Source organism: Globicephala melas, chromosome 1 (genome assembly GCF_963455315.2).
Source record: "Globicephala melas chromosome 1, mGloMel1.2, whole genome shotgun sequence".
Classification (NCBI taxonomy): domain Eukaryota; kingdom Metazoa; phylum Chordata; class Mammalia; order Artiodactyla; family Delphinidae; genus Globicephala; species Globicephala melas.
This window is the reverse complement of record NC_083314.1, coordinates 70580922-70604988: the sequence shown is the minus strand read 5'-3', so window position 1 is coordinate 70604988 and position 24067 is coordinate 70580922. Positions and strand designations below refer to the sequence as shown.

Here is a 24067-nt window from a genome sequence, read left to right as displayed (position 1 = left end):
ACCCCACTCTCCTGGTCCCCGCTCACCCCCCGGTCATACTGCCTCTGGCTGGTTCTCTTTTCTGCCCACCTTTCAGATGTTATCCCTTAGAGCCCCACTTTTAGCCCCTTATCTTCTTGTTCTTCCTGTGTTCCCTGGGCCCACTCAGCTCTTATACAGCCCGGCGTTTGTTTCTGAGCACCAGACATCCAACCCCTACTAGACATTTCTCTCCTGTGTGTCCTCCTGATTCCTCAGACTTAATGGATTAAAAATGGAATTCATCTGGGGGCTTCCCTGGTGGCGCAGTGGTTGAGAGTCCGCCTGCCGATGCAGGGGACACGGGTTCATGTCCCGGTCCGGGAAGATCCCACATGCCGCGCAGCAGCTGGGCCCGTGAGCCATGGCCGCTGAGCCTGCGTGTCCGGAGCCTGTGCTCCGCAACGGAAGAGGCCACAACAGTGAGAGGTCCGCGTACCGCAAAAAAAAAAAAAAAAAAAAATGTAATTCATCTGCTTCAATTCACAGGCTGTTCCTCCTGTACTTCCTGTCCTGGAGAAAGGCATGGCACACCGTTAACCAAGCCAGGAGCCTTGTGGTCCTCCCTGATGTCCCCCTCTCCTCCACCGCACACCCATTGGTCGCTGTCTCCCACCTCTTCATCTCTCTGCCCTTTCCCTCCACCTCTGCAGCATTTGCTATGCCCAGTGAACACAGGTGGACCCACTGCACGTGGGAGTCCAGCGAGACTCAAAGTGAAGACAAGGCAGGTGTGTTGTCCCCATGACTGAGCAAGTGGGACCCGACAGCCCCAGAGGCCACAATTTCCATTTGAAACAGAACTTGTTTTGAACGCAGAAAGAAGGCAGTCGTATCCTAAGAAGCATAAATAACCAAATAACCCTATCATATTCTTTCTTACTTGTGTTATTTCCTCATATTAGCCAACAACTCATGCTGAAAATGACATCGAAAAGGGAAAGATAGGGCAACTCATAGTTCCTTTTCCTTTTAGTCTTCCTTACTCAGTAAGGCAAAAGTAGGGAGTGTACAAAAGCTGGTAAAGTGTACTCATATTAAGTGAAACAGAAACAGATGAGTTAAGTTTTGTGGAAGTGTTTCCACTGGTCTGCTAGGCACAAAATGCATACGAACGTAGGAGCCATGAAATACCAACTGTCATTTTGGTGGATTCCACATGAGTTAAATAATCTGACCTTTGCATTGAAAACTGGCAGTGCACAATATGATAAAATTCATGCTATTCAAGTTTTTTTTTTTTCTTTTTTGCGGTACGTGGGCCTCTCACTGCTGCGGCCGCGCAGGCCCAGCGGCCACGGCCCACAGGCCCAGCAGCCCCGCGGCACACGGGATCCTCCCGGACCGGGGCACGAACCCGCGTCCCCCGCATCGGCAGGCGGACTCCCAACCACTGCGCCACCAGGGAAGCCCTCAAGTTTTTAATATTCCTTTACTTACAATCGCATGAAATCCAAAGAAAAAAACCAAGTGAGAGAGAGAGAGGCCAGAGAAGAAAGGAAACAGCTTTATACTGAGTACCTTCAATGGCACTTTTCTCCTGCTCTTTGAACGACGGGCTCTATGTTTTCATTTTGCCCTGGGCTCTACAAAATGCATATTGGCCCTGACCAAACTGGTTCACTCCTGGGGCTCTTGCGGCTCTGGTCCTTCTCACTGCAGTGCTACCTTCCTTCCTGGCTGTTTTTTCCTCAATCCTCAAGACAGCTAGGTCAGCTTCTTTTTTCAGAAGAGAGTGTCTCTGACCCCAAAGCACCCTATGCATTCACTCACCACCCTGAGTTGAAATGGTGTTTATGTGTCTCATATACAAGCTTGTGGCAACTCCAGGTCAGGGATGCTGCCTCATCTGCCTTTGCACGACCAACACCTACAGAACCTGCGCATCATCAGGACCCAGTACTTTCCTTAAATTGACAAATCGGAATGTAGTCCCCCCACTTAGAACCTTCTGTACCGCTTTTAGATATAAGTCCCAACGTCCCACTCCCTTCATCAGCAGGCTCCTCTCCCTTATGTTGCCCTGTGTATGCCAGGGCGATGGGCGTTCTTTAATCCCCCTGACCTCCCACCCCCATGCCCGCACAGGCTCATGCGGTCAGCTCTGCCCTGGGGACCACACTCGGAAATGGAGCTCCACCCTCAGAACCAAAGACAGTCTCCACTGGACTGCATGCCTTGCCGCTTGCCAGCCCTGGCCACTTTAGTCGCCCGTATCCCCCTCACGGTGACCCCTCTGCAGATGTAACCAGAGCTCACCCCCTTTCACAGCCAGCACGGCGTGGGGCTGAGTGAATTAGGAGTGGACGCTTCATCCTTGCAGAGAGGCACAGACTTTATTCCTTATCCATTTACAAGGAACGTCTCCACTTTCTCGCCTTGTTTCTAGAGCCAGCGGCCTCTGTGTTCTAACTGAAGTTCCTTGTGGTTTCAGGGGGCTGGTGAGGTGCCCCAGCAAAGAGACTGAGAGCAGACTGTGTCTGTGGAGTTGGGGGTTGGGAAACCTGCCTGTCAGGTGACTCAGGGCAGCCAACTGGGACACTTCTTGGTCCCGAGGCTGGGTGCCGTGGAGGATCTGGCTAGCCCTGCCCCTGTCCGTGTTGGCACCAGGCTGCCTCGGACCAGGCCCGCTGACATGTGGCAGGCCGGCTGGCTGTCTCATGCCCACAGCCAGTGGCTGGCCAGGCCTCGGGGATTGTTAAGGTGGTATACTTTGTGAAGGAGACAGTCTTTAGCCAATCATATGGCCTAGGTTCGACCACGAGGCAGGCTCTCTGGTAGTGCTGTCGTCCTGACTGTCCTCTTTGTCTGCTCCTTTCCACTCCCAACCCCCGCCCCAAAGCAGCCTCTTCTAAAACGTGCAATAGGAGTTGCAGTCCTTAAAGTATGGGACTCTGCAAAGCCTTGGCAACGTGGCACGTGTCCTCTTCCTCTGCGGTAGGCTGAGCAGACCTCTCCCAGACACTGAGGATGGTGACCGCTCCTGTCCCGCCCCTTCCCTTCCCGAGCCCCAGCTCCCATCACTGACAGCATTTTTCCTCTCCTGTCCTAGAGCTACTATGCTTTGGCCAAAAGTTAATTCCAATTTGCTTGTTTTGGGAATTTCTGAGAGATTGACAATTCCCCTGAGGAAAATGGTGGACCTTTTAGGGTATGACAAAACCAGGTTTAGAAACCATGGGATAGGATATTCCTTTTAAAAGCAGCCCCATTTAAAAGCACTCAGACAGCTCAAAGTCAAAATTGCCAGGCTCAGTAAACAGCAAGCAACCTTTCACAGGCAACAAATCAGTGGTCTGTGTTGGTTTCAGCCAAATGACTTTTATTTAAATGATGACTACATGTAGTCCTACTCGGCCAGGCACAGGCAGGCAGGAAGTCTGCAGAGAAGGTTCCAGAAAAGAACTCCCATCCACACTAACAGCAGCCTGAGAGAAGCACCTGACAGTGATACATGATTAAAAGTGATTCCTGAAAAAACTTGCCAAGACTCCACATTGCCTAAACAGCCACCCTTCTCTCTGTGCCACCCCCTCTTTTCATCCCTCGGTATTTGAAGAAGCCCTTATATCTGTGTCCACGTCCCTGTGTTTTTTTTCCTGCAGTAGACATAAAAGGCAAGAACTTCAGCTCTTTTGAAAAATCCTACAGGCCAGTCTTTAAGCAGAAGCTTATGTCCTCTGTGTAAGACAGATGAATGGATAAAGAAGATGTGGTACATATAGACAATAGAATATTACTCAGCCACTAAAAAGAATGAAATAATGCCATCTGCAGCAACACGGATGAACCTGGAGATTATCATGCTAAGTGAAATAAGTCAGACAGAGAAAGACAAATATCATATGATATCGCTTATATGAGGAATCTAAAAAAAAAAAGGATACAAATGAACTTATTTACAAAATAGAAACAGACTCACAGAGAATGAATGTATGGTTATCAGGGTGGAAGGTTGGGGGGAGGGATAAATTGGGAGTTTGGCATTGACATGTACACACTACTCTATTTAAAATAGATAACCGTATATGACAAACGCACAGCCAACGTCATCCTCAATGGTGAAAAACTGAAAGCATTTCCACTAAGATCAGGAACAAGACAAGGTTGCCCACTCTCACCACTCTTATTCAACATAGTTTTGGAAGTTTTAGCCACAGCAATCAGAGAAGAAAAGGAAATAAACGGAATCCAAATCGGAAAAGAAGAAGTAAAGCTGTCACTGTTTGCAGATGACATGATACTATACATAGAGAATCCTAAAGATGCCACCAGAAAACTATTAGAGCTAATCAATGAATTTGGTAAAGTAGCACGAGACAAAATTAATGCACAGAAATCTCTGGCATTCCTATACACTAATGATGAAAAATCTGAAAGTGAAATCAAGAAAACACTCCCATTTACCACTGCAACAAAAAGAATAAAATATCTAGGAATAAACCTACCTAAGGAGACAAAAGACCTGTATGCAGAAAATTATAAGACACTGATGAAAGAAATTAAAGATGATACAAACAGATGGAGAGATATACCATGTTCTTGGATTGGAAGAATCAACATTGTGAAAAGGACTCTACTACCCAAAGCAATCTACAGATTCAATGCAATCCCTATCAAACTACCACTGGCATTTTCCACAGAACTAGAACAAAAAATTTCACAATTTGTATGGAAACACAAAAAACCCCGAATAGCCAAAGCAATCTTGAGAAAGAAAAACAGAGCTGGAGGAATCAGCCTCCTGGACTTCAGACTATACTACAAAGCTACAGTAATCAAGGCAGTATGGTACTGGCACAAAAACAGAAAGAGAGATCAATGGAACAGGATAGAAAGCCCAGAGATAAACCCACGCACATATGGGCACCTTATCTTTGATAAAGGAGGCAGGAATGTACAGTGGAGAAAGGACAGCCTCTTCAATAAGTGGTGCTGGGAAAACTGGACAGGTACATGTAAAAGTATGAGATTAGATCACTCCCTAACTCCATACACAATAATAAGCTCAAAATGTATTAAAGACCTAAATGTAATGCCAGAAACTATCAAACTCTTAGAGGAAAACATAGGCAGAACACTCTATGACATAAATCACAGCAAGATCCTTTTTGACCCACCTCCTAGAGAAATGGAAATAAAAACAAAAATAAACAAATGGGACCTAATGAAACTTCAAAGCTTTTGCACAGCAAAGGAAACCATAAACAAGACCAAAAGATAACCCTCAGAATGGGAGAAAATATTTGCAAATGAAGCAACTGACAAAGGATTAATCTCCAAAATTTGCAAGCAGGTCATGCAGCTCAATAACAAAAAAACAAACAACCCAATCCAAAAATGGGCAGAAGACCTAAATAGACATTTCTCCAAAGAAGATATATAGATTACCAACAAACACATGAAAGAGTGCTCAACATCATTAATCATGCAAATCAAAACTACAATGAGGGCTTCCCTGGTGGCGCAGTGGTTGAGAGTTCGCCTGCTGATGCAGGGGACATGTGTTCATGCCCCGGTCCGGGAAGATCCCACATGCCGCGGAGCGGCTGGGCCCGTGAGCCGTGGCCACTGAGCCTGCGCGTCCAGAGCCTGTGCTCCGCAACGGGAGAGGCCACAACAGTGAGAGGCCCATGTACCGCAAAAAAAAAAAAAAAAAAAAAAAAAAACTACAATGAGATATCATCTCACACCAGTCAGAATGGCCATCATCAAAAAATCTAGAAACAATAAACGCTGGAGAGGCTATGGAGAAAAGGGAACACTCTTGCACTGCTGGTGGGAATGTGAATTGGTACAGCCACTATGGAGAACTGTATGGAGGTTCCTTAAAAAACTACAAATAGAACTACCATATGACCCAGCAATCCCACTACTGAGCATATACCCTGAGAAAACCATAATTCAAAAAGAGTCATGTACCAAAATGTTCATTGCAGCTCTATTTACAATAGCCAGGAGATGGAAACAACCTAAGTGCCCATCATCGGATGAATGGATAAAGAAGATGTGGCACATATATACAATGGAATATTACTCAGCCATAAAAAGAAACGAAATGGAGTTATTTGTAGTGAGGTGCATGGACCTAGAGTCTGTCATACAGAGTGAAGTAAGTTAGAAAGAGAAAGCCAAATACCGTATGCTAACACATATATATGGAATCTAAGAAAACAAAAATGTCATGAAGAACCTAGGGGTAAGACGGGAATAAAGACACAGACCTACTAGAGACCGGACTTGAGGATATGGGGAGGGGGAAGGGTAAGCTGTGACAAAGTGAGAGAGTGGCATGGACATACATACACTACCAAATGTAAAATAGATAGCTAGTGGGAAGCAGCTGCATAGCACAGGGAGATCAGCTCGGTGCTTTGTGACCACCTAGAGGGGTGGGATAGGGAGGGTGGAGGGAGGGAGATGCAAGAGGGAAGAGATATGGGAACATATGTATATGTATAACTGATTCACTTTGTTATAAAGCAGAAACTAACACACCATTGTAAAGCCATTATACTCCAATAAATATGTAAAAAATAAATAAATAAATAAAATAGATAACCAACAAGGACCTACAGTATAGCAGAGGGAACTCTGCTCAATATCCTGTAATAACCTAAATGGGAAAAGAATCTGAAAAAGAATAGATACATGTATATGTATAACGAAATCACTTTGCTGTACAGCCGAAACTAACACAACATTGTTAATCAACTATAGTCCAATATAAAATAAAATTTAAAAACAAAAAGAACCCCAGCTCTTCTGAAAAATCTTACAGGCCAGTCTTTAAGCAGAAGCTTACATCCTCTGTGACAATGTTATTCTGGTTGAATAGAATATTGAACAACAAGAGAAAATGTATCCCTGTCTCCCATTCCAACCACCAGGTAAATAGCGGCTAGGACACAGGGTTTCTCCCGTCTGGGATTCAGCATCTCAGTCAGGCTAAGGGAGGGGGTGGCGTCCTAAGAACCCCAGAAAGGTGCATGTCGGGAGTTACACCAGAAAAGCCCACTGGTGGCAACAACCAGGGTAGGCAGGTGGATTGTGGAGACAGTGGAGAATTCCACCCCTGGCTAGGAAGTCGCCAAGGGAAGAGGCTTCCAGGCTGGCAAACACCATTGCTGAGGACATACAAGGCGTGCAGATGTACCCGTAGCCTGTCTTCACTGTTAGTATTCTATCCACCTGTGGAGGGATGGTGGCAGGCAGCTAAGTTTCTGGAGGAACCATCCCTCCTACCCAATTGGTGGTGCTATGGGGGCCCCCCGGGGAGCTCATTCCCATGGCAGAAGAGGAGATGGAGTGCCTGGCCCATGAGCACGGTCAAGGCTGCCCAGAGCCAGTTTGGAACTGGGAACCTCTGCTCAGACCCTGGGGCATTCTACAGAAATTGAGCAGGACCCGCAGCTTCAGAATTGATTATCCATGCAGTGAGGAATGGACCTTTTCTACTCCATGGTCAGCTTGCTCCCGTCATGGAAGCAAAAGCAAGGAAAAGAAAAACATTCTCTCCTCCCACCCCGACCTCTGTGGCTCAAGAACTGTCTTCTTGCTTAGCTTCCTCCAGGCCAAGGTTCATGAGATTTTGCCCTGGGGTCCATTTGGTTATTTCCTTGCCATTATTCTGGGATTTTTCACCCAATAGGAATCCCTTGCTCTACCATGGCCTGATAAACTTACTGCAGAAACACAGAATATAATGGAGAAAGCAGTCTTAAGCAAATTTCTAATTTCTGAGACCCAGACGGGCAGAGATGTGGCCAAGGTCACACAGCTGTCAGCGGCAGAGACCAGGCTATAACAAGGCGTTTGGCTCCTGGCAGGTGCTACTTCCGCCATCTGTCTGGCATAGCTGGCACCTTATTCTGAGGAGGAATTAGGAAAGAGGCTGCCAAGGGAGCAGAAAATGGGAAGAAGGGAAAGACAGGTATAAGGCAAATCACGTCTTCCGTCAAATCAAGTATATTTTTAATGAAATTATTATTCAATAGTGTTATTTCTCAATCACTATGGATGGTGACGTAATGAATGTTTGGTTTAGTTCTTGTTGGAAGAGATATATGTAGCCAGGTCTCATTTCCTTTTCTAGTTGTTCCTTGCCCCCCCACCCCCGCTGCCCCCCGACATCACACACACACACTCTCACAGTTTACTGTTCTCAGAGTCATCTTGTGGACATGGAGCTCCCAGGCACAGAACAGGGCTGTATTCTCCATGCTTCTGGAACATACCCTGCTCCTTTAGACCTAATAGTCAGAAGACTTCTCTACTTAGAAAACTCCTGTTTGGGCTTCCCTGGTGGCGCAGTGGTTGAGAATCTGCCTGCCAATGCAGGGGACACGGGTTCGAGCCCTGGTCTGGGAGGATCCCACATGCCGTGGAGCAACTAGGCCCGTGAGCCACAGCTACCGAGCCTGCGCGTCTGGAGCTTGTGCTCCGCAACAAGAGAGGCTGCGACTGTGAGAGGCCCGCGCACTGCGATGAAGAGTGGCCCCTGCTCACCACAACTAGAGAAAGCCCTCGCACAGAAACGAAGACCCAACACAGCCATAAATAAATAAATAAAAAAGAAAACTCCTATTCATCCTTCAAAACCCAGTTCAAAGGATACCTCCTTAGAAAAGCTTCCCCAGCCTTCTTAGCAGCCAGGCCAAGCTGCTGCTCCCTCTTTCATGTCTCTGTTTCTCCATTCCTCTGTTACAGCATTTATCACATGATGCCACAGTGTTTCCCTGTTTTCTAAGGCTGAGAGCTCATGAGATTTTCCCCTGGGGCCCACTGCACTGGTTATTCCCCTGTTCCCATTCTTATTATTCTGGGATCCCTCTGCCCACATAAGAATCTATTGTTAGTTCATGGCCTGGTAAACATACTGCAGAAAACTTAGCCATCATTAAATAACCAAATACCCAATACCCATCACAAAGCCTAGTACACCAGCACTTGACAAATGTTTATAAAATTTATTAATGAAGCTGAGATCTTGGCTCCATTAATTTACTTATATTTAATTTAATTAATTTTTTTTTTTTTTTTTGCGGTACGCAGGCCTCTCACTGTTGTGGCCTCTCCCGTTGCAAAGCACAGGCTCTGGACACGCAGGCTCAGCGGCCACGGCTCACGGGCCCAGCTGCTCCACGGCATGTGGGATCTTCCCGGACCGGGACACGAACCTGTGTCCCCTGCATCGGCAGGCGGACTCTCAACCACTGCGCCACCAGGGAAGCCCCAGCTTACTTATATTTTAGAAAGGAGTTTCCCACTCTTATCACCAGCACATTTTGAATACATAGACCCTAGATGTTAAAACCGATCATCGGCCAAGGCCTAACTCCACTTGCCTTTCTTTATGAAGCAGTTGGACCATCTGACTCCTCCCTCTCCTTTCAAGCCATTTCCAGGCTCTGCCCTTCACTTGAGCAGGAGACCCAAGCCAGGTAGAATGAACTCACCTATGACATTCCGTATGTCATCTTCTTCCTCGGGGCTCAGGGTGGGGCTGAGGGGGGCTGTGCCCTGCCCAGCAGTGGCATCTTTCCCCAGTGAGTCTGTCCTGACGGGCGGGGGAGGCACCGGGGCTGTGTGCGTAGCCTCTACTAATGCATCCTCGGGAGCCACTGATGGAGGCGCTGAGGCTGGAGGTCGCTGGGTGGCTGTGTGGGCCACGGTCGTGGCTGGTACCTGAGTAAAAGGTTTAAGGAATGCCTCCCCTGTGGGTTCGGGAAACACTGAGGTGGTCTGGAGTGGTGTTGAGAATTTTTCAACTGAGGCAGAGAGAGTAGGGTCAGGGATGCTGGCAGCTGAGGTCGAGGCCTGTGGCTGTGCAGAAAGCAGGGCTGTGGTCTGAGCGCCAGCATCGGTTGTCACAGCAGCATTGTGACGGGTGGCTACTGGCCTCCGGGTGGCACCGGTCAGCAGGTGGTTGTGTCTCAGAAGCTGATCTTCAATCAGCAAATCCATTCCGTGTTCACCGCTGAAAAACTCGTCTTCTGGGAAACAAACACAGGTGCATTTGTGACCGGGGAGAGGAACTGGGGGCATGTGGTATGTGGCAGATTAATGAGGGTTTCTTTCCTCAACATGATGCCCTGATTTAGAGATAGAGCCCAGGTGGGATTTAGAAGAAGCAGGTGAAAAGGAGCAGAGATGGAAGCATTTCCTCGAGGGTCTCTCTGAATAGTCTACCGCTATCCTCCACCTGCGACCCACGGGCCACCTAGAGGATGCACAGCCACGGGCTACGAAACCTGGGAGGAAGTTAGTCATTCATTCAGTAGGTATCTATGGAGCATGCCACAAGAACAATGAGCAAAAAAAGATCCTGCCCTCGCAAAGCTTCTATCTAGTGGCGGAGACACCAAACAATACACAGATTGTACATTTGAAGGTGCTATGAAGAAAAGTCTAGTAGGGTGAGGAGAAGGGAAGGGAAGAGAAACTTGCAGTAATGGATAAAGTAGTCAAGATGGGACTCAGTGGGATGGAGAGATGAGCAGAGGCTTGAAGGAGCGAGGGAGTTAGCCAAGCAGCTATCAGGGGAAGAGTATACTAGGGGGGGAATAGCAGCAGTGCAAAGGCCCTGGGGCCAGGACATGTCTGCCGAGGCTGAGGAGCAGTGAGGTGGACAGAGGTCAGAGAGAACACGGGAGCCAAGTCATGTGGCGTTTGGCTGTTGTGTTTGGACTTCAGTTTTTTGTTTGTTTGTTTGTTTGTTTTTGTGGTACGTGGGCCTCTCACTGCCGTGGCCTCTCCTGTTGCGGAGCACAGGCTCCGGACGCGCAGGCTCAGCGGCCATGGCTCACGGGCCCAGCCGCTCCGTGGCATGCGGAATCTTCCCGGACCGGGGCACGAACCCGTGTCCCCTGCATCGGCAGGCGGACTCTCAACCTCTGCGCCACCAGGGAAGCCCCTGGACTTCAGTTTTTATTCCAAGTGAAATGGGGCAGTCTGCAGGGTTTGGAGCAGAGAAGGAATATGAGAGGCAGAGATTTCTTAGGAAGGACACAAAGAGGTCTAACCACAAAAGACATAATTGGTCAATTGGATTTTATCTGCTCATCAGAAACACCATTAAGGAACTGAAAATACAAGCCACGGGCAGGAAGAAAATATCTGCAGTATGTATGACTGACAGAGGACCTGTTCCAGAATATAAAAACCCCACAAACCGATTATTTATTTATTTATGTTGGCCATGCTGCACAGCTTGTGGGATCTCAGTTCCCGGACCAGGGACTGAACCCGGGCCATGGCAGTGAAAGCGCCGAATCCTAACCACTAGACCACCAGGGAACTCCCAGAATTTAATAATTTTAAAAGGCTACGAACAGTTAAAAATGGGAAAATGATTATGCCAGCGACTGGGTGAGCAGAAACTGTAAGGAGGGAGAGGCAGAGCAGGTACATGAGTCAGGAGGCTGCTGAGCAGGACCTGACGGGAGGAACTGGCATTCGCTCTGGCAGAGTGGAGACAGAGGAAGAGTGGGGCCTCCTGGGGTGCTGGGCAGGGAGAGACAGAAGAAAAAGGAGGGGCCGGTGGCAGGGAGGAGCACAGGAGAAGGAAGTATTAGGGAAACAAGATAAAGATGAGGTGAAAGGGAATATCTGTTGTCTGTGAAAAAATAAGAGGGACAGAGATATAAGGGGTGCAGCATGTCCTGGAGTCTCGGTCAGGAAGCCCAGGGTCCCTGGAGAAGGAACAGGTGGGAGAAGCCCACTGTGTGGCTGTGAGTGAGTCATTTGCCTCTATGCCTCAGGGTCCTCATCTGCGAATGGGGAGGGCTGGACTCCAGGGCACTGAAGTCCCTTCTGGCTCAGCCATGTTCTGCCTTGTGGTCCTCTGCAAGCCCAGAGAAGGCAAGTGACTTGCCCCAGGGCGCTCAGCAAGTTGTGAGGAAAGGCCATAAGAATTCTGGATGGTTTGTAACTGCAGGGAATTCTCAGGTAACCGAGCTGGCTCTGCGGGGCCACAGTAGTAATCAAACTGCAAAAAGGGTGTGTGCCTCACGGGAAGTGCACCTCCACAGGGTCCAAGTGGTGACTCTGTCCCTTGCCCTGCCTCTGCGGGGGGGGGGCGGCCCTGGCTGACCCCAACTCACGATGCTCTTCGATGTCATTCTCCTCCTCAGGGTCCTTGGCTTTGTAGTAGGTGATGCCCCGAATGACGGTGGGCTTGGAGGCCGGCCGGCCCCTCAGGTGGACCTGCCTCTGCAGGGGCCGCTGAGGCTTCACCACCTCTGGCGGAGCCAGTGGCCGCGTCTGCAGGAGCTTGATGGAATTGATCTGCTGGGACACGGTTTCTTCCTGCAGAAACCTCTCTTCATACTGCTCCTCAGAGGGGACACAAGGGAAGGTCAGGTCACTGGTCAGAGGGGCAGTGGTCAGGCAGAGACAATGCTGGAGCCAAGGCCATACTAATAACAACAGCTAATCCTAAAAGCACTTCCTAAGAGCCAGGCATTGTTCATCTCCTCATCAGCCCTCTGAGGTAGGAACCAGTTTTAATCATTTCCATTTACAGATTGGGAAATTGAGGCACAGAGAGGTTATGTAAATTGCCCAAGGGGCCACAGCAGGTAAGTGGTAGAGGCAGGATTTGAACCCAGGCAGTCTGGCTCCAGACTCTGTCTCTAACCTCCATGCTATACTTCTCAGAGAGTGCAGTTGTCCTCTCAGCTCTGGTCTGGGGATGCTGGGTGACTTAGATCTGGTATCAGTTATTTCTAGTGAGGTCCATGTGGCTGGGACATGAAGGCTGAGGACCAAGCTGCATACCTCAGGATGAATCATGACTGCTTTTACTTATGCTGTTAGAACCAACTGCCCCAAGCCCTCCCTCACGAATCCAGAATAAAGTCCAAAGTCCTTGGCCTGGCACTGAGAACTCAAATCGACTTGACCCAGCTCAGCATTCTTCTCTCTTTTGCTCCACCCTCCAGCGCCGACACCCCCGGTACTCCAGGCACTTGGTTGACTCCTGAATTTCTTGGCTCTCCTGAGCTTCTGGGTCTTTGCTCAGACTGTTTTCTCTGTCTGGAAGGCCATTCTCTTCCCCCCACCCCCCACACCCATATAGCTATTTCTTGAAATCAACCCATTTTTCAAGGCCTGGCTAAAATCTCAGGACCCCAAGGAAATACTCCCAGACCTTTTCATTCAGAATTAATCTTTCTTTCCCAATCATCACTTTGCACTTTGTGGCAGAGACTTCCAAGTGACTACCCAAATCCCCTGTCTCCTTGCTCCCGACTTAATGAGAAACTGGTTTTGTGGGAGTGGTCATGGGACTAAGTTCTGGTTGGTAGGGTATAAGTAGAAGTTGGTGGGAAGAGCTTTTGGAGAAGTTTCTTAAGACTCGGGGCTGACTCAGCTGGAAGGCATCTTTTGCACTCTTCCTCATTTCTCTGGCCAGGAGAATATGGACAGGATGGCTGGAGCTGAGCAGTCATCTTGTGATCATGAGGGGATTTTGAGCATGGACATCACTAATGACATCTTGCAGCTGACTATATCAGCCCTGGGCCACCTGCCTCCAGAGCTCTTCTACATGAAAGAACAACCAACCGCTCTATTGTTTAATGCACTGTATTTCGGTCTCTTACTCAAAGCCGAACACAACTCCTAATGGATACAAGTCTGTACTTCTATTGTATCACCTTTCTCAGCCTGCCTTCCACAGGCATTATTTAAGGATGTTGCCTCTGTTGACGGAGCAACTGGAAGAGCAGAGACCACCTCTTGTTCATCTTTAATTCCCCTGAGTAAATGCCTGTTAAATTGAATTTCTGAATCATAACAAATCCCAAGCAACCATCTACATTTGTGACTAGCACTGGGATTTTTGTCAAATCAAATGATGCTTTAAAGTAGGTAGCCAATGACCTGGGCATATTGATGGTACCACACAAGTCCTCTGTGACGGTTCTGGTCACATGGAAGGACCACCCTGTCCTCCACGGAGCTGCTGCCTGGGGACTGAGTTCTTGTGTCCACAGTGTGGCAGAGTCTCTGGGTCCTTCCTTGGTCCATCTAGTCATGTCCCGTCACCCAAAGGATCACAATCGCCCACCTTTGAAAGCAAAGGGCCTTGGGCACTGGGCCTGTGAGCTAGCTGTGCTGAAAGTCAGAGCCACTGGACAGGGGGTCCAGCTCCTGAGGGGCAGTAAAGCATTAGTAAATTAGTAAAGCACGCAGCGACCTAAGTGGGAGTGGCCCAGAGCTGCTCTCAGGAGGTATCCAATGGCTGAATGATGAAGGGCTTGCTCCCTGTAGCCATCTAAGCCATGAAAGCTCCCCCTTTTCACCATGAGGAGGTGGGCGAGCTCCCTTAAATCCTTGGTGAAATCCACCCAGAGAGCAGAGTCCACTTGGAAACAAAACCTCTGTCCCTTGAGGCCCAGGGTCCTGAGGGGCAGAGCAGGACCTTCAGGTTCACTGAACATTAGCTGGCAGGGATCCAGCTCTCACGGCCAACTTTCTCACTTTGCACAGGAAGAAGCAAATCAGGCTCTTGTTTTGACCTTTAAAATCTGGCCTGGAGAAAACCTGGAGTCCTCATTGCCAACCACACCCCAAGTCTGTACTGGTTTTCCCGTGACAAGAGAGTTTATCCAGATGGCACGGCAGACACGGAAGTTCCTGAATATGTGTTCCTTGCTCCCCTGAGCTGACCGACTCCTGGAAGACAGGGAACTCTTTCTGCCAGCCTCCCCTGACTGGGGCCAGAGCGCTGCCCAGAAGAAACAGGCAGATTTGTGCCCCGGGCAGCCCCTACTCCTGCTACCTGCCCCTCTCTCACTTCCCGTTCTTTGCTGGTGAGGTGACCTCCATCAGAAGCGCAGGGAATACTCAGCTGGTGCTGATGACATTTTACAGAGCACCTATTAGGGCCAGACATGTCCCTTTATATTATTTTCAACCCTTAAAATAATGGGGCACGGTAGATATTATTATCCACATTTTACAGATGAGGAAGGAGAGGCTCAGAGTCATTTAGCAACTTGGTTGAAGGCCAGTCGATTAAGTGGCTGAGAGGGGCACTTATGAAGTCATTCGGCTATTAAATAGGCCCAGGGCTGCCTGCTTCAGAGCCTGTGCTCTACCTTACATTAAAGCCACATTGTCCTCAGCTGTGACCACAGGACTAACTCATTGGCCATCCAAAAACTTGTCCACATCCCCAAGTCCTGAGGGCCATGGTCTGGCTAGTGCCCAGCAGACTTGGGGATCCCTCATTTCCCATAGGAAAGAGCTGCCTGGGAGGCTGACGAGAGGCCCCAGCCCTTGACTCAGACACCGCGGGCCATCTAATTGCTAGACTCTGGTTTCCCTCTGCATTGCAAAAGCAAGTTGTCATTTCTTCGTGGCAAACCCCAGGAACTGTCTTTAATCCAAGCTCTTAGGGACGAGCGGGAACTGCAGTTCCTTCTCCCAGCCAAGAAGATGGTGCAAGACCATGGACAGCCTCTGCCAGAGAACATATAATTTCCCTGGATTCGCTGGCTGCACTGGGAGGCAGTGGCCCCCGCAAGCTTTGCTTTCTTCTCTCTGTTAAACTGTTGTATGACTTCAACTGCTGGTGTCCCAGTTTTCCCAATCCCACCCTGCCCTCTCCACTCCCAACCCACCCCCCAGAGCCCCCTGCCAACCCTCCAGGCAAGGACCTTCCTGGAAAGAGGCCTCCAGCAAGGTGCCGTGCACCATTCCAAGAAACCCTGACATCATCTGTAAGAACCCTGAAGAGAACAGCCAAACCCAGACACCCCACTCATCCCCTTTTTCAGCACGGGGTTCACTAAAGAGACAGACGGATGCAAAGGGAGAGGCTATCCTTGCCTCCTTCACCACTTCTCCCTTTCCAGTGCCACCCTGGCCCTGGCTCTGCCCACACCCCCCCTGGTTTGGGTGGACTGTGCTAACTTCCGCAGTGTGTGAATGGGGATCTCGGGAGGCAGACAGTTTTGCTGAGCAAGGAGAAAAAGAGTTTGGTGTGGTTGATTTGCCTTCAGGAAAATCTGAGCTGGGTTCCTGAACATACCACATAACGTGTCATCGAGACAACAGATGGAATTCTCAAGCTCAGCCGCCTGGGAAATTGGAAGCCGGAGAGCACAGGAAGCGCCTAACTCTGCTGGGCTGCTGGGCCAGCAGAGGATGCCACACGGGCTGCGATGGGAGCCGCAGGGCCCCAGGTGTGATGCGAGGGTGCCTCCAATTTCCCTTCCAGCCCAAATGTCTTCTGGCTCTTTGGTTGACAAACTCAGACCTGCTCAGGGATGACCCACCAAGCAGACTAAACACACACTCAGTAGCTGGCACGTCGGGGGACACCCAAAAATGAGAATAAAAATAATTTTTGAGGGAATACGATATTTCCCAAAAAACCCCGTCAAAGTAGTCATCATGGGCTAAGCCAGAAAACTGGCCTTCCTTGTACTTATTTTCTGGGTTGGAATTGGTTTTATTTTGAGTTACAAATGGGGCAGGGTGCAGGCACCATACTCTCTTCAGGGCTTCTTGCCTCCAAAGTCCTAATCTGCCTGCTCTCCTGCCTTCGGAACACATGAGCCCAAGGTTCCCCAAAACCAAAGCTGCTGTCTGCTTGGCATCACTTTGGGGAGTTTCTTTGCTCAAGAGTTCCAAGCCCACATGCCTGGTCAGTCTTACTTCCTTTCTTACCCCAATTCTTAATGACCCAGGCAACAGAATCCTTCACAGCAATGCTTCCCAGCCCCTTTCAATGTCACAGCACATACGACAGCTCAGGGGCTCTGACAGTCCGTGTCCCAGGCCCTGCTTCACCCACACCCTGCCCGCCTGCCCCAGGCTGAGGGGATCCCTCAATGGTTCACCTGGAATCCATGCTCTGCCGTCCACGACCAATCCTTGGCCCAGTAAAAGTGAGCAAAACCCCTCTTAACGGCTGCTATCCCGTGGTTGCCAGGGACCCCTCTTACGATGCTTCATCCAGACCTGCCTTGCTAATAGCATCCACACTCTTCAAGTCCTGATGCCAGGATTTACCCGTTTCCTCTTCCACTTTGGGGGGTTAGCTCCTGTTTTTCAGTCATCAATTTACAAGATAGTCCAATACATTAAATAAAATAACACACGTAACTAATGAATATTAGCACGTACACATCACTTGGTAACTAGAGCCAAAAGAAACAGGTATCAGATGAGGAGGTATTTTTAAGCAAATAGGTCCCTTGGCATCACTCAAGTCACCTTAGATAGTGCTTCATTTCATGGCACAGGTGACTCTGTGTTCCGGACAATACTGAGGGGGAAGAGATAGAGGTGTGAGAGCCCCGTCACCACTTCCCAGCTGAGCAAGGGAGACTGTGAGCATTCCCGGATCTGTTTTCTCATCTGCAAAGTGAGGACATGGATCTCTGCCCCAGCCTGCCTTCCAGAGCTGTGGTGAAGACCACATGGTATGATGATGAAAGACGTAGTACTCCAAGAGGCAGGATGGAGTGTAATAGAAATGGGGCCTGAAACTCGAAAGACCCAGATTTGAGTCCTGGCTTCAGTACTCACTGAACCTCTCTGGGCTTCAACGTTAATTACGTACAATGGGGTCAACCCCTGCCGCATCAGACCTACAGAACTGTTGTGTAGATGAAACGAGAGCATGCCCGTGGAAGGACTGAAGCCTGCAAGCGCTAGGCACATGGGAGGTGCTGGGAGTATGTTTTCTGGGGGTCTGTGGTCAGAGACCCTGGAGGCTGGGTTGTACCTCGGGGTGGGTGTAGGCTGCAGCCGTGTCCCTCTGCAGGGCCGAGCGGATGTCCGGCATGCTGTCTAGGATGTTACTGGAGCTGTTCTCTTTGCCTCGCTTGCTCATCTCAGCTCGAATTTCTTTCACGTCCTTTTCGATTTGTTCATTTTCCTTGGTGAGGTTTTTAGAAACTTCCTAAGAAGAGAGAAAATTTTAAAAAGAGAGTCCTTTAAAGTGCTTTGAAGACAAACAGGAGGGAGCTGGCAGCCAGCTTCTGCTTAGAGCACAGAGACTCAACAGACAGGCTGAGAAATCAGCCAGAAACAACTGGGGCCCTCGAGTGTGTCCGGCCCTGTGCTGAGGACCGAGCTCAGTCCCAGGCGGCATTTCCAGGGCAGCTTGGCTCCGGTACATCCTCTGCTGGAAATGCTTCCCAATACCACCACGGCTTTCCTAATGATAACACTGCCATGTCCCTGGGCTACTGGGACACCTGTTATTTATCCACCCTTGGTTCACAGTACGCTCTTATCCAGTGACGAGTAACATTACAGAAAAATTCCATCCGCTTGCACCTCTACACACGTGAACCAGTGGCTCAGTTAATGAAAGATTTTCTGAGCAATTTTAAAAGAGGTGGCCAAAGAAATTTACATAGTATGCTCTTCTAATGAGCACAAACTATTCCCCATCACTTTTTTTTTTTTTTTTTTTTTGCGGTACGTGGGCCTCTCACTGCTGTGGCCTCTCCCATTGCAGAGCACAGGCTCCGGACGCACAGGCCCAGCGGCCATGGCTCACGGGCCCAGCCGCTCCAGGGCATGTGGGATCTTCCCAGACCGGGGCACAAGCCCACGTCCCCTGCATCGGCAGGCGAACTCTCAACCACTGCGCCACCAGGGAAGCCCTCCCCAGCACTTTTTAGAAGTCTTTTTTTCAATTGAGATATAGTTGATTTACAATATTGTGCTAGTTTCAGGTCTACAGCAAAGTGATTCAGTTATACATATATATATATACACACGTATACTTTTTTTTTTTTTTTTTTTTTGCGGTACGCGGGCCTCTCACTGTTGTGGCCTCTCCCATTGTGGAGCACAGCATCTGGACACGCAGGCCCAGCGGCCATGGCTCACGGGCCCAGCTGCTCTGCGGCATGTGGAATCTTCCCGGACCGGGGCACGAACCCGTGTCCCTGCATCGGCAGGCGGACTCTCAACCACTGCGCCACCAGGGAAGCCCACACGTATACATTTTTCAGATTATTTTCCATTATAGGTTATTACAAGATATTGAATATAGTTCCCTGTGCTATACAGTAAATCCTTATTGCTTATCTACCTCATGTATAGTAGTTTGCCTCTGTTAATCCTGTATTCCTAATTTATCCCCCTCCCTTGCCCCTTGGGTAAACGTAAGTTTGTTTACTATGTCTGTGAGTCTGTTTCTGTTTTCTATATAGATTCCTTTGTATTTTTTTTAGATTATACAGATAAGTGATATGATATCATATGTATCTTTCCCTGTCTGATTTACTTCACTTAGTATGATATTCTCTAGGCCCATCCATGTTGCTGCAAATGGCAATGTTTCACTCTCTTTTTATGGCTCCCCAGCACTTTAAAAGTATCATCTATATAGGAATTTGATAGGCTGGCTTTAAACTTTCCTATTCACACATAAAAAGTTTCCCTAAATGGCTTGGCAAATTAGGCATGTTCCAGACGTAGTTCATACCAGAAAGGACTAAAGCTACATTTCAGTCAACCAACACTAGTGAGCACCTCCTGTGTGTCTAGGGTACAGTATGGCAGAAAGAAAGCCTCTAATTCCCCTGGGGTTCTTGTCCTGGGACGGAGGCAGGTGCGGTGGGAGGACAGCTGTGATGGGGGAGACAGGGTCCACACTGCAGAAAGAAGATGACCAACCATGTCAGGTTCTGTAAGTGCCCAACATGGGTTCAAAGGGACGGAGTGGACTAGAGGCATAAGAGGCAGCACCCTGGAGAAGATGAAGCTGACTGGGATTTGAATCTTGGACAGCTGTCAACAGGCTTAGAGGTAGCCTTTCTCCTCTAGTTATTCTTAGAGACGTTTACCGCACTGAGATCTAACATTGTCCAGCGTTGGCCCCCATTCTAAGGGTCCCATGAGCATCTGAATTTTTAAATGTGATGTTCTCCTTTGAGCCCCGTTTATGAGGGTGACAGAGGAAGTAACCGTGGAAGAATAGAAGATGCATTTACTTTTCATCTTTCTTTGACAGACAGACATGAGAAGTGCAAAAGCTCAGACGTTGCCGGGCACGGTCTGCAGCCTGGTAAGATGCTACTCATGTCCCAGAGGGAAGCCACGGTGGCTCAGAGTTAGGGGGTGTGTAGGCAGATGGTGACACCCAGACACTGTGGCTCCAGTGGCCCTACGTGGGCTGCCCAAAGGAGCCCACGACATGATTGTTATAACTAACCAGGCTCTAGACCACTGGCCATGCTATTCTTACAGCACTTCAGTGCACGCCAGATTTTGAGCACTGGAAAGGCTCAATGTGTCTGTGGGGCTAAGGCCAAGCCAACCTCTCTAAATTGCACAGAATCAACTATGAGAGCTGAAGCCCTTGAGAAGAGGTCTTGTTTCACGAATACCCGGAATAAGTGGTTTTACTGGGGGTGCAGTCATTCCTGATAAGTGTTATCAGAGTCAGCCAAATACAGTGGATTCTGGAGGAAACTGTCTGGTTTACATCTCAATGGTGCTACCGCTAGATCTGTTATCTCGGGCAAATTACTTAAGCTCCCTGTGCTTCGTTTTGCCCATGTGTAAAATGGGGTTAATACTAGCACTTGCCCTATGGGTTGTTATGGGGATTAAATGAGTTAAACTATATGTGGAAGTGCATGGGACATACTGAGTGGTTGTTATTTTTCATAGACTGTTACAGCTGGAATGGACCCCAGAACTCAAGCCTACCCCTTCATTTCACAAATGAGGAAACTGAGGCCCAGAGTAAGGATGTGATTTTTCCCATGATCATTTTTAAAAGTGGCAGAACTGAATCCAGCACCCAGCCTCTCGGCCCCTGCTTCTTCAGTTCACTTGCTGGATCACTAAGAACACCAGGAGAGGTTCCTGGCACTCCGTCAGCTCTCCAGCAGCACTGAGCACATCACAGGGGCCAGTGAACACTGTCAGTTTGGTTTCAGGATATACAATAGGATAGGCCTATACAGAGAAATATAAAAATGTTGGATTCCCATAAATCCTTGCTACTCAAAGAGACCACCAGCACAGGCATCACTCCGTCACTCAGGAGCTTGTTAAAATGCAGAAGCTCTGACCTGACCCAGACCCGCTGAATCAGAATCTGCATTTTAACAAGATGCCCAGGCAATCTGCATACACACTGAAGTTTGGGAAGCACGGTCTTAAATGTAGGAAGCTTGGGATAAAGCTAATGGAAAGGGGGCCCAAATGTGTGAGGAAGACTGTTTTACAGGAACCAGGTTCTTTCTGGGGCCGACAGGAAAAGTTCCTGGTGCCCGAGTGGGATTCAAGCGTTTCTGTACATCTTTAAGCACCTGCTAAGAGGTGCACCTGTGCATCTTCTCCTGTAACTCTCACATCCTGGGACAGGTAATGAAGCCCCAGAAGGTTCAGGGGTTCGATATAGTATTTCTTCATTAATGCACTCATGAGTTCAGCCCTGGGCACTGAGGGTAAGCCAGGCCAGCAAGGATCCTGTTCTGATGAAGACCACCCTCCATGAGGGGAAGTAAACAATAAATAAACAAGAAAACATCAACTAGTGAAAAGTGCAATGAAGGAAAGCAAGTCAGAGGGATGGGACAGATGCAGATGCTAGCTCATCGGCAAGATCGACGACACTTGTCTAAGGTGGAGACTGAGGCATGTCCACAACTACTGCCCAGCCATGGCCCTAGGACCCCTCTCTGGGTGGACCCAATGGTTTGGCCTAAGTAGCCTAAAACAAGATCCCACCCAATTCCTGAACACCTCGAAAGAGTCAGCACTGGTCCTTGCACTCGCTGTGAGGCAAAGGGGCAACCCCACAGGTTTAGCCCCTGCCCTGCAGAGTTTGGTTTTTCTAGGTCCCTGGAAGGCTCCCCTCTCATCGATTTAGAAATGCCAGTACCCTTTCTGGTTTTAGTGAGGAGCTATTATTCTGAGTTTCCACAGAGGAGGGTTTGAGACAGGCCTGGCCCTGAGACCCCGGAGAAGCAACATTCTTTATTCCCCTCATGGGAACAGCAAAGCCCGCCAGCCACCTGAATAAACACCAGGCTGGTGGTGGCATCACCCCATCGGCCTGCTGGGCCAAGCCAGCCGATGTCCCCCAGGGCGGCAGAGCAGCAACCACCTCTTCCCCAGGCGTGCTGGCCTTGCAGGGCTCCCCACTCCTCCCTGGGGCTCTGCATTCCTCACACCAAGGGCCTTTTATGGGGTACATATCAGGAGGCACCGGGGATGGTGCCCACACAAGACACTCTCGATCCTGCCCTGGGAGAAGGGTGAACTCCATGACCTCATGCCTCTGGCTCTTCCCCTCTGGGACAGCTGCAACTGTGACATTTACAGTGTGTGCAACTTGGCTTGTGCATGGCACTGGCAACGTGCTGGAGGAAGTGGGAGGGGTGCCTGTCGGCCAGGGGTGAGCACACCACGTGGTCCCTGCCCAGGATCCTGGTGCTATGAGGAGGGAAAGCAGGAGGGAAGAAGCACAGGTAGATAGAGGGCTGGCACAGTTGGCAGGATACGGCCAGTCAGGGCCATTAAAGATCTGGGAACTGTGTCACGGTCCTTGGGGTGGACAGAGCTCAGGAACTGAGAGGTATTCACAGAACAAGTGCCACGTGCTGGGGGCATGTAGTAGGGCATTGGAGGGTACCTACTGAGAGCAAGCCCGCATTGCCAGTTGGGCACAGGTGTCCTGTGCTGACCACAGTCAGATGCACAGGTGCCAGAGGGGAGGCAGTGTGCAAACTCGGCAAGTCCCTGGGAGAAGGGGAACTGGATGTAGGTGGAACTGAGGGTACAGCTGGCAGTCAGCACTGGGCAGCACAGTTGGTCAGAGGACAGCTTTAACGAGCCATATGGAGGGACAACACAAGCAGATGTGCAGACTGGTGCAATGGGCATGTGCAGAAAGGCTGTTCCACGGGCACAGACTGTGTCCTGATCTTGTCCAGCTATTGGACAAGTGTGCGCATGCCTGGGTGAGACCACGGCACAGCTTAAGCCAAAACTGTTGGGACCCGAGGGAAAGACAACCAGAGCGCAAAGCTCTATCAGCTCTCTGTGGTCTTGTCTTCCCAACCAGAACCAGGAACGAGGTGTGGTGGCCAAAGTGCTGGCTCTGGAGACCAGGTATGAAACCTACACCACAGTCACTACCTGGTTTTACGTAACTACGTAAGGCAAGTGATGGGAACACTCCAGGCCCCATCAGTTCGAGGAGGAAGGAATAATGATACCTACCTCACCAGGCTTGGTTTGGAGAACGAATGAAGAGCTGTATGTGGCACAGCACACAAAACAGGGCTTGACACGCGTCGCCGAAGGTGGAGTGGGACGGACTCGTGGGATCTCAGTAGCAGATACACAGGTGGAAAAGGGGAGGGGAGCTAAGGTTTGGCGTGGCTGGGACAGGGAAGAAGGCAAGGACCCAGAGCTGGTGTGTGGTAAAGAGACTCCTGTAGAAGGAGACTAAGCAAGATTGCAGCTGAGCCAAACCATGGCCCCAAGTCATGCAGCAGGCATGCGCCCCCACTAGTAGATGGCTGGATGTGCACACGGCTCAGAGGCAGACGGCAAGCCTGAGGACAGAGGGAGCACGGTTCCTTGTGGGAGTGAAGTGAGATAGTGTGCGAGTAATCGGACCTGGTGGGAGGGCTCAGAGTTCCCATAGTTCGCCCTGCCCTTCCCCCCTCAGAACCCTCCATGACACAACTAGGACCAGGTGGCCTGGGACAGACACCCTAGGCGACAGCTGTCTCCAGCCCCTATAAGACAGCTGGATGGGGAGAGCAGCTAGAAACAGCTGGCGCCGCAGCTGACAGGACAGGCAGGACACAGCACAAGCCCTGACCACAGGGCAGGCCCGCCTGGCTGCAGGGGGCGGCCAGCTGACGTGTTCAGTCACTCCCCCAACCTAACAGCTGTTGAGCATCTAGTCCACATCCACGTTGGGCTAAACTTTGGCAAACAAAGATGACTTAGACCCAGGCTGTCCTCAGGAAGTCCAGAGCCTGGAAGATAGTCAAAAAAGTAAAGAGCAAGAAGCCCCCAGGCCTCTGATGATGAACCC

The 24067-nt window shown here is 49.6% G+C and overlaps 1 protein-coding gene across 4 annotated transcripts in view; it reads right to left on the bottom strand.

Moving 5' to 3' along the window:
- OLFML2B (olfactomedin like 2B) overlaps window positions 1-24067 on the bottom strand; it is a 41373-nt gene that overhangs the window by 5352 nt on the left and 11954 nt on the right. Inside the window, exons 4-6 of one of the 4 annotated variants that reach the window (XM_030847431.2) lie at window positions 17765-17941; window positions 12123-12354; window positions 9477-10013 (exon numbers count right to left, since the gene is read on the bottom strand). In XM_030847431.2, the coding sequence (XP_030703291.1) occupies window positions 9477-10013; window positions 12123-12354; window positions 17765-17941 (946 nt within the window). The remainder of the gene's footprint in view (window positions 1-9476; window positions 10014-12122; window positions 12355-17764; window positions 17942-24067) is intronic. The other 3 variants (XM_030847433.2, XM_030847432.2, XM_030847435.2) reach the window with 3 other exon arrangements.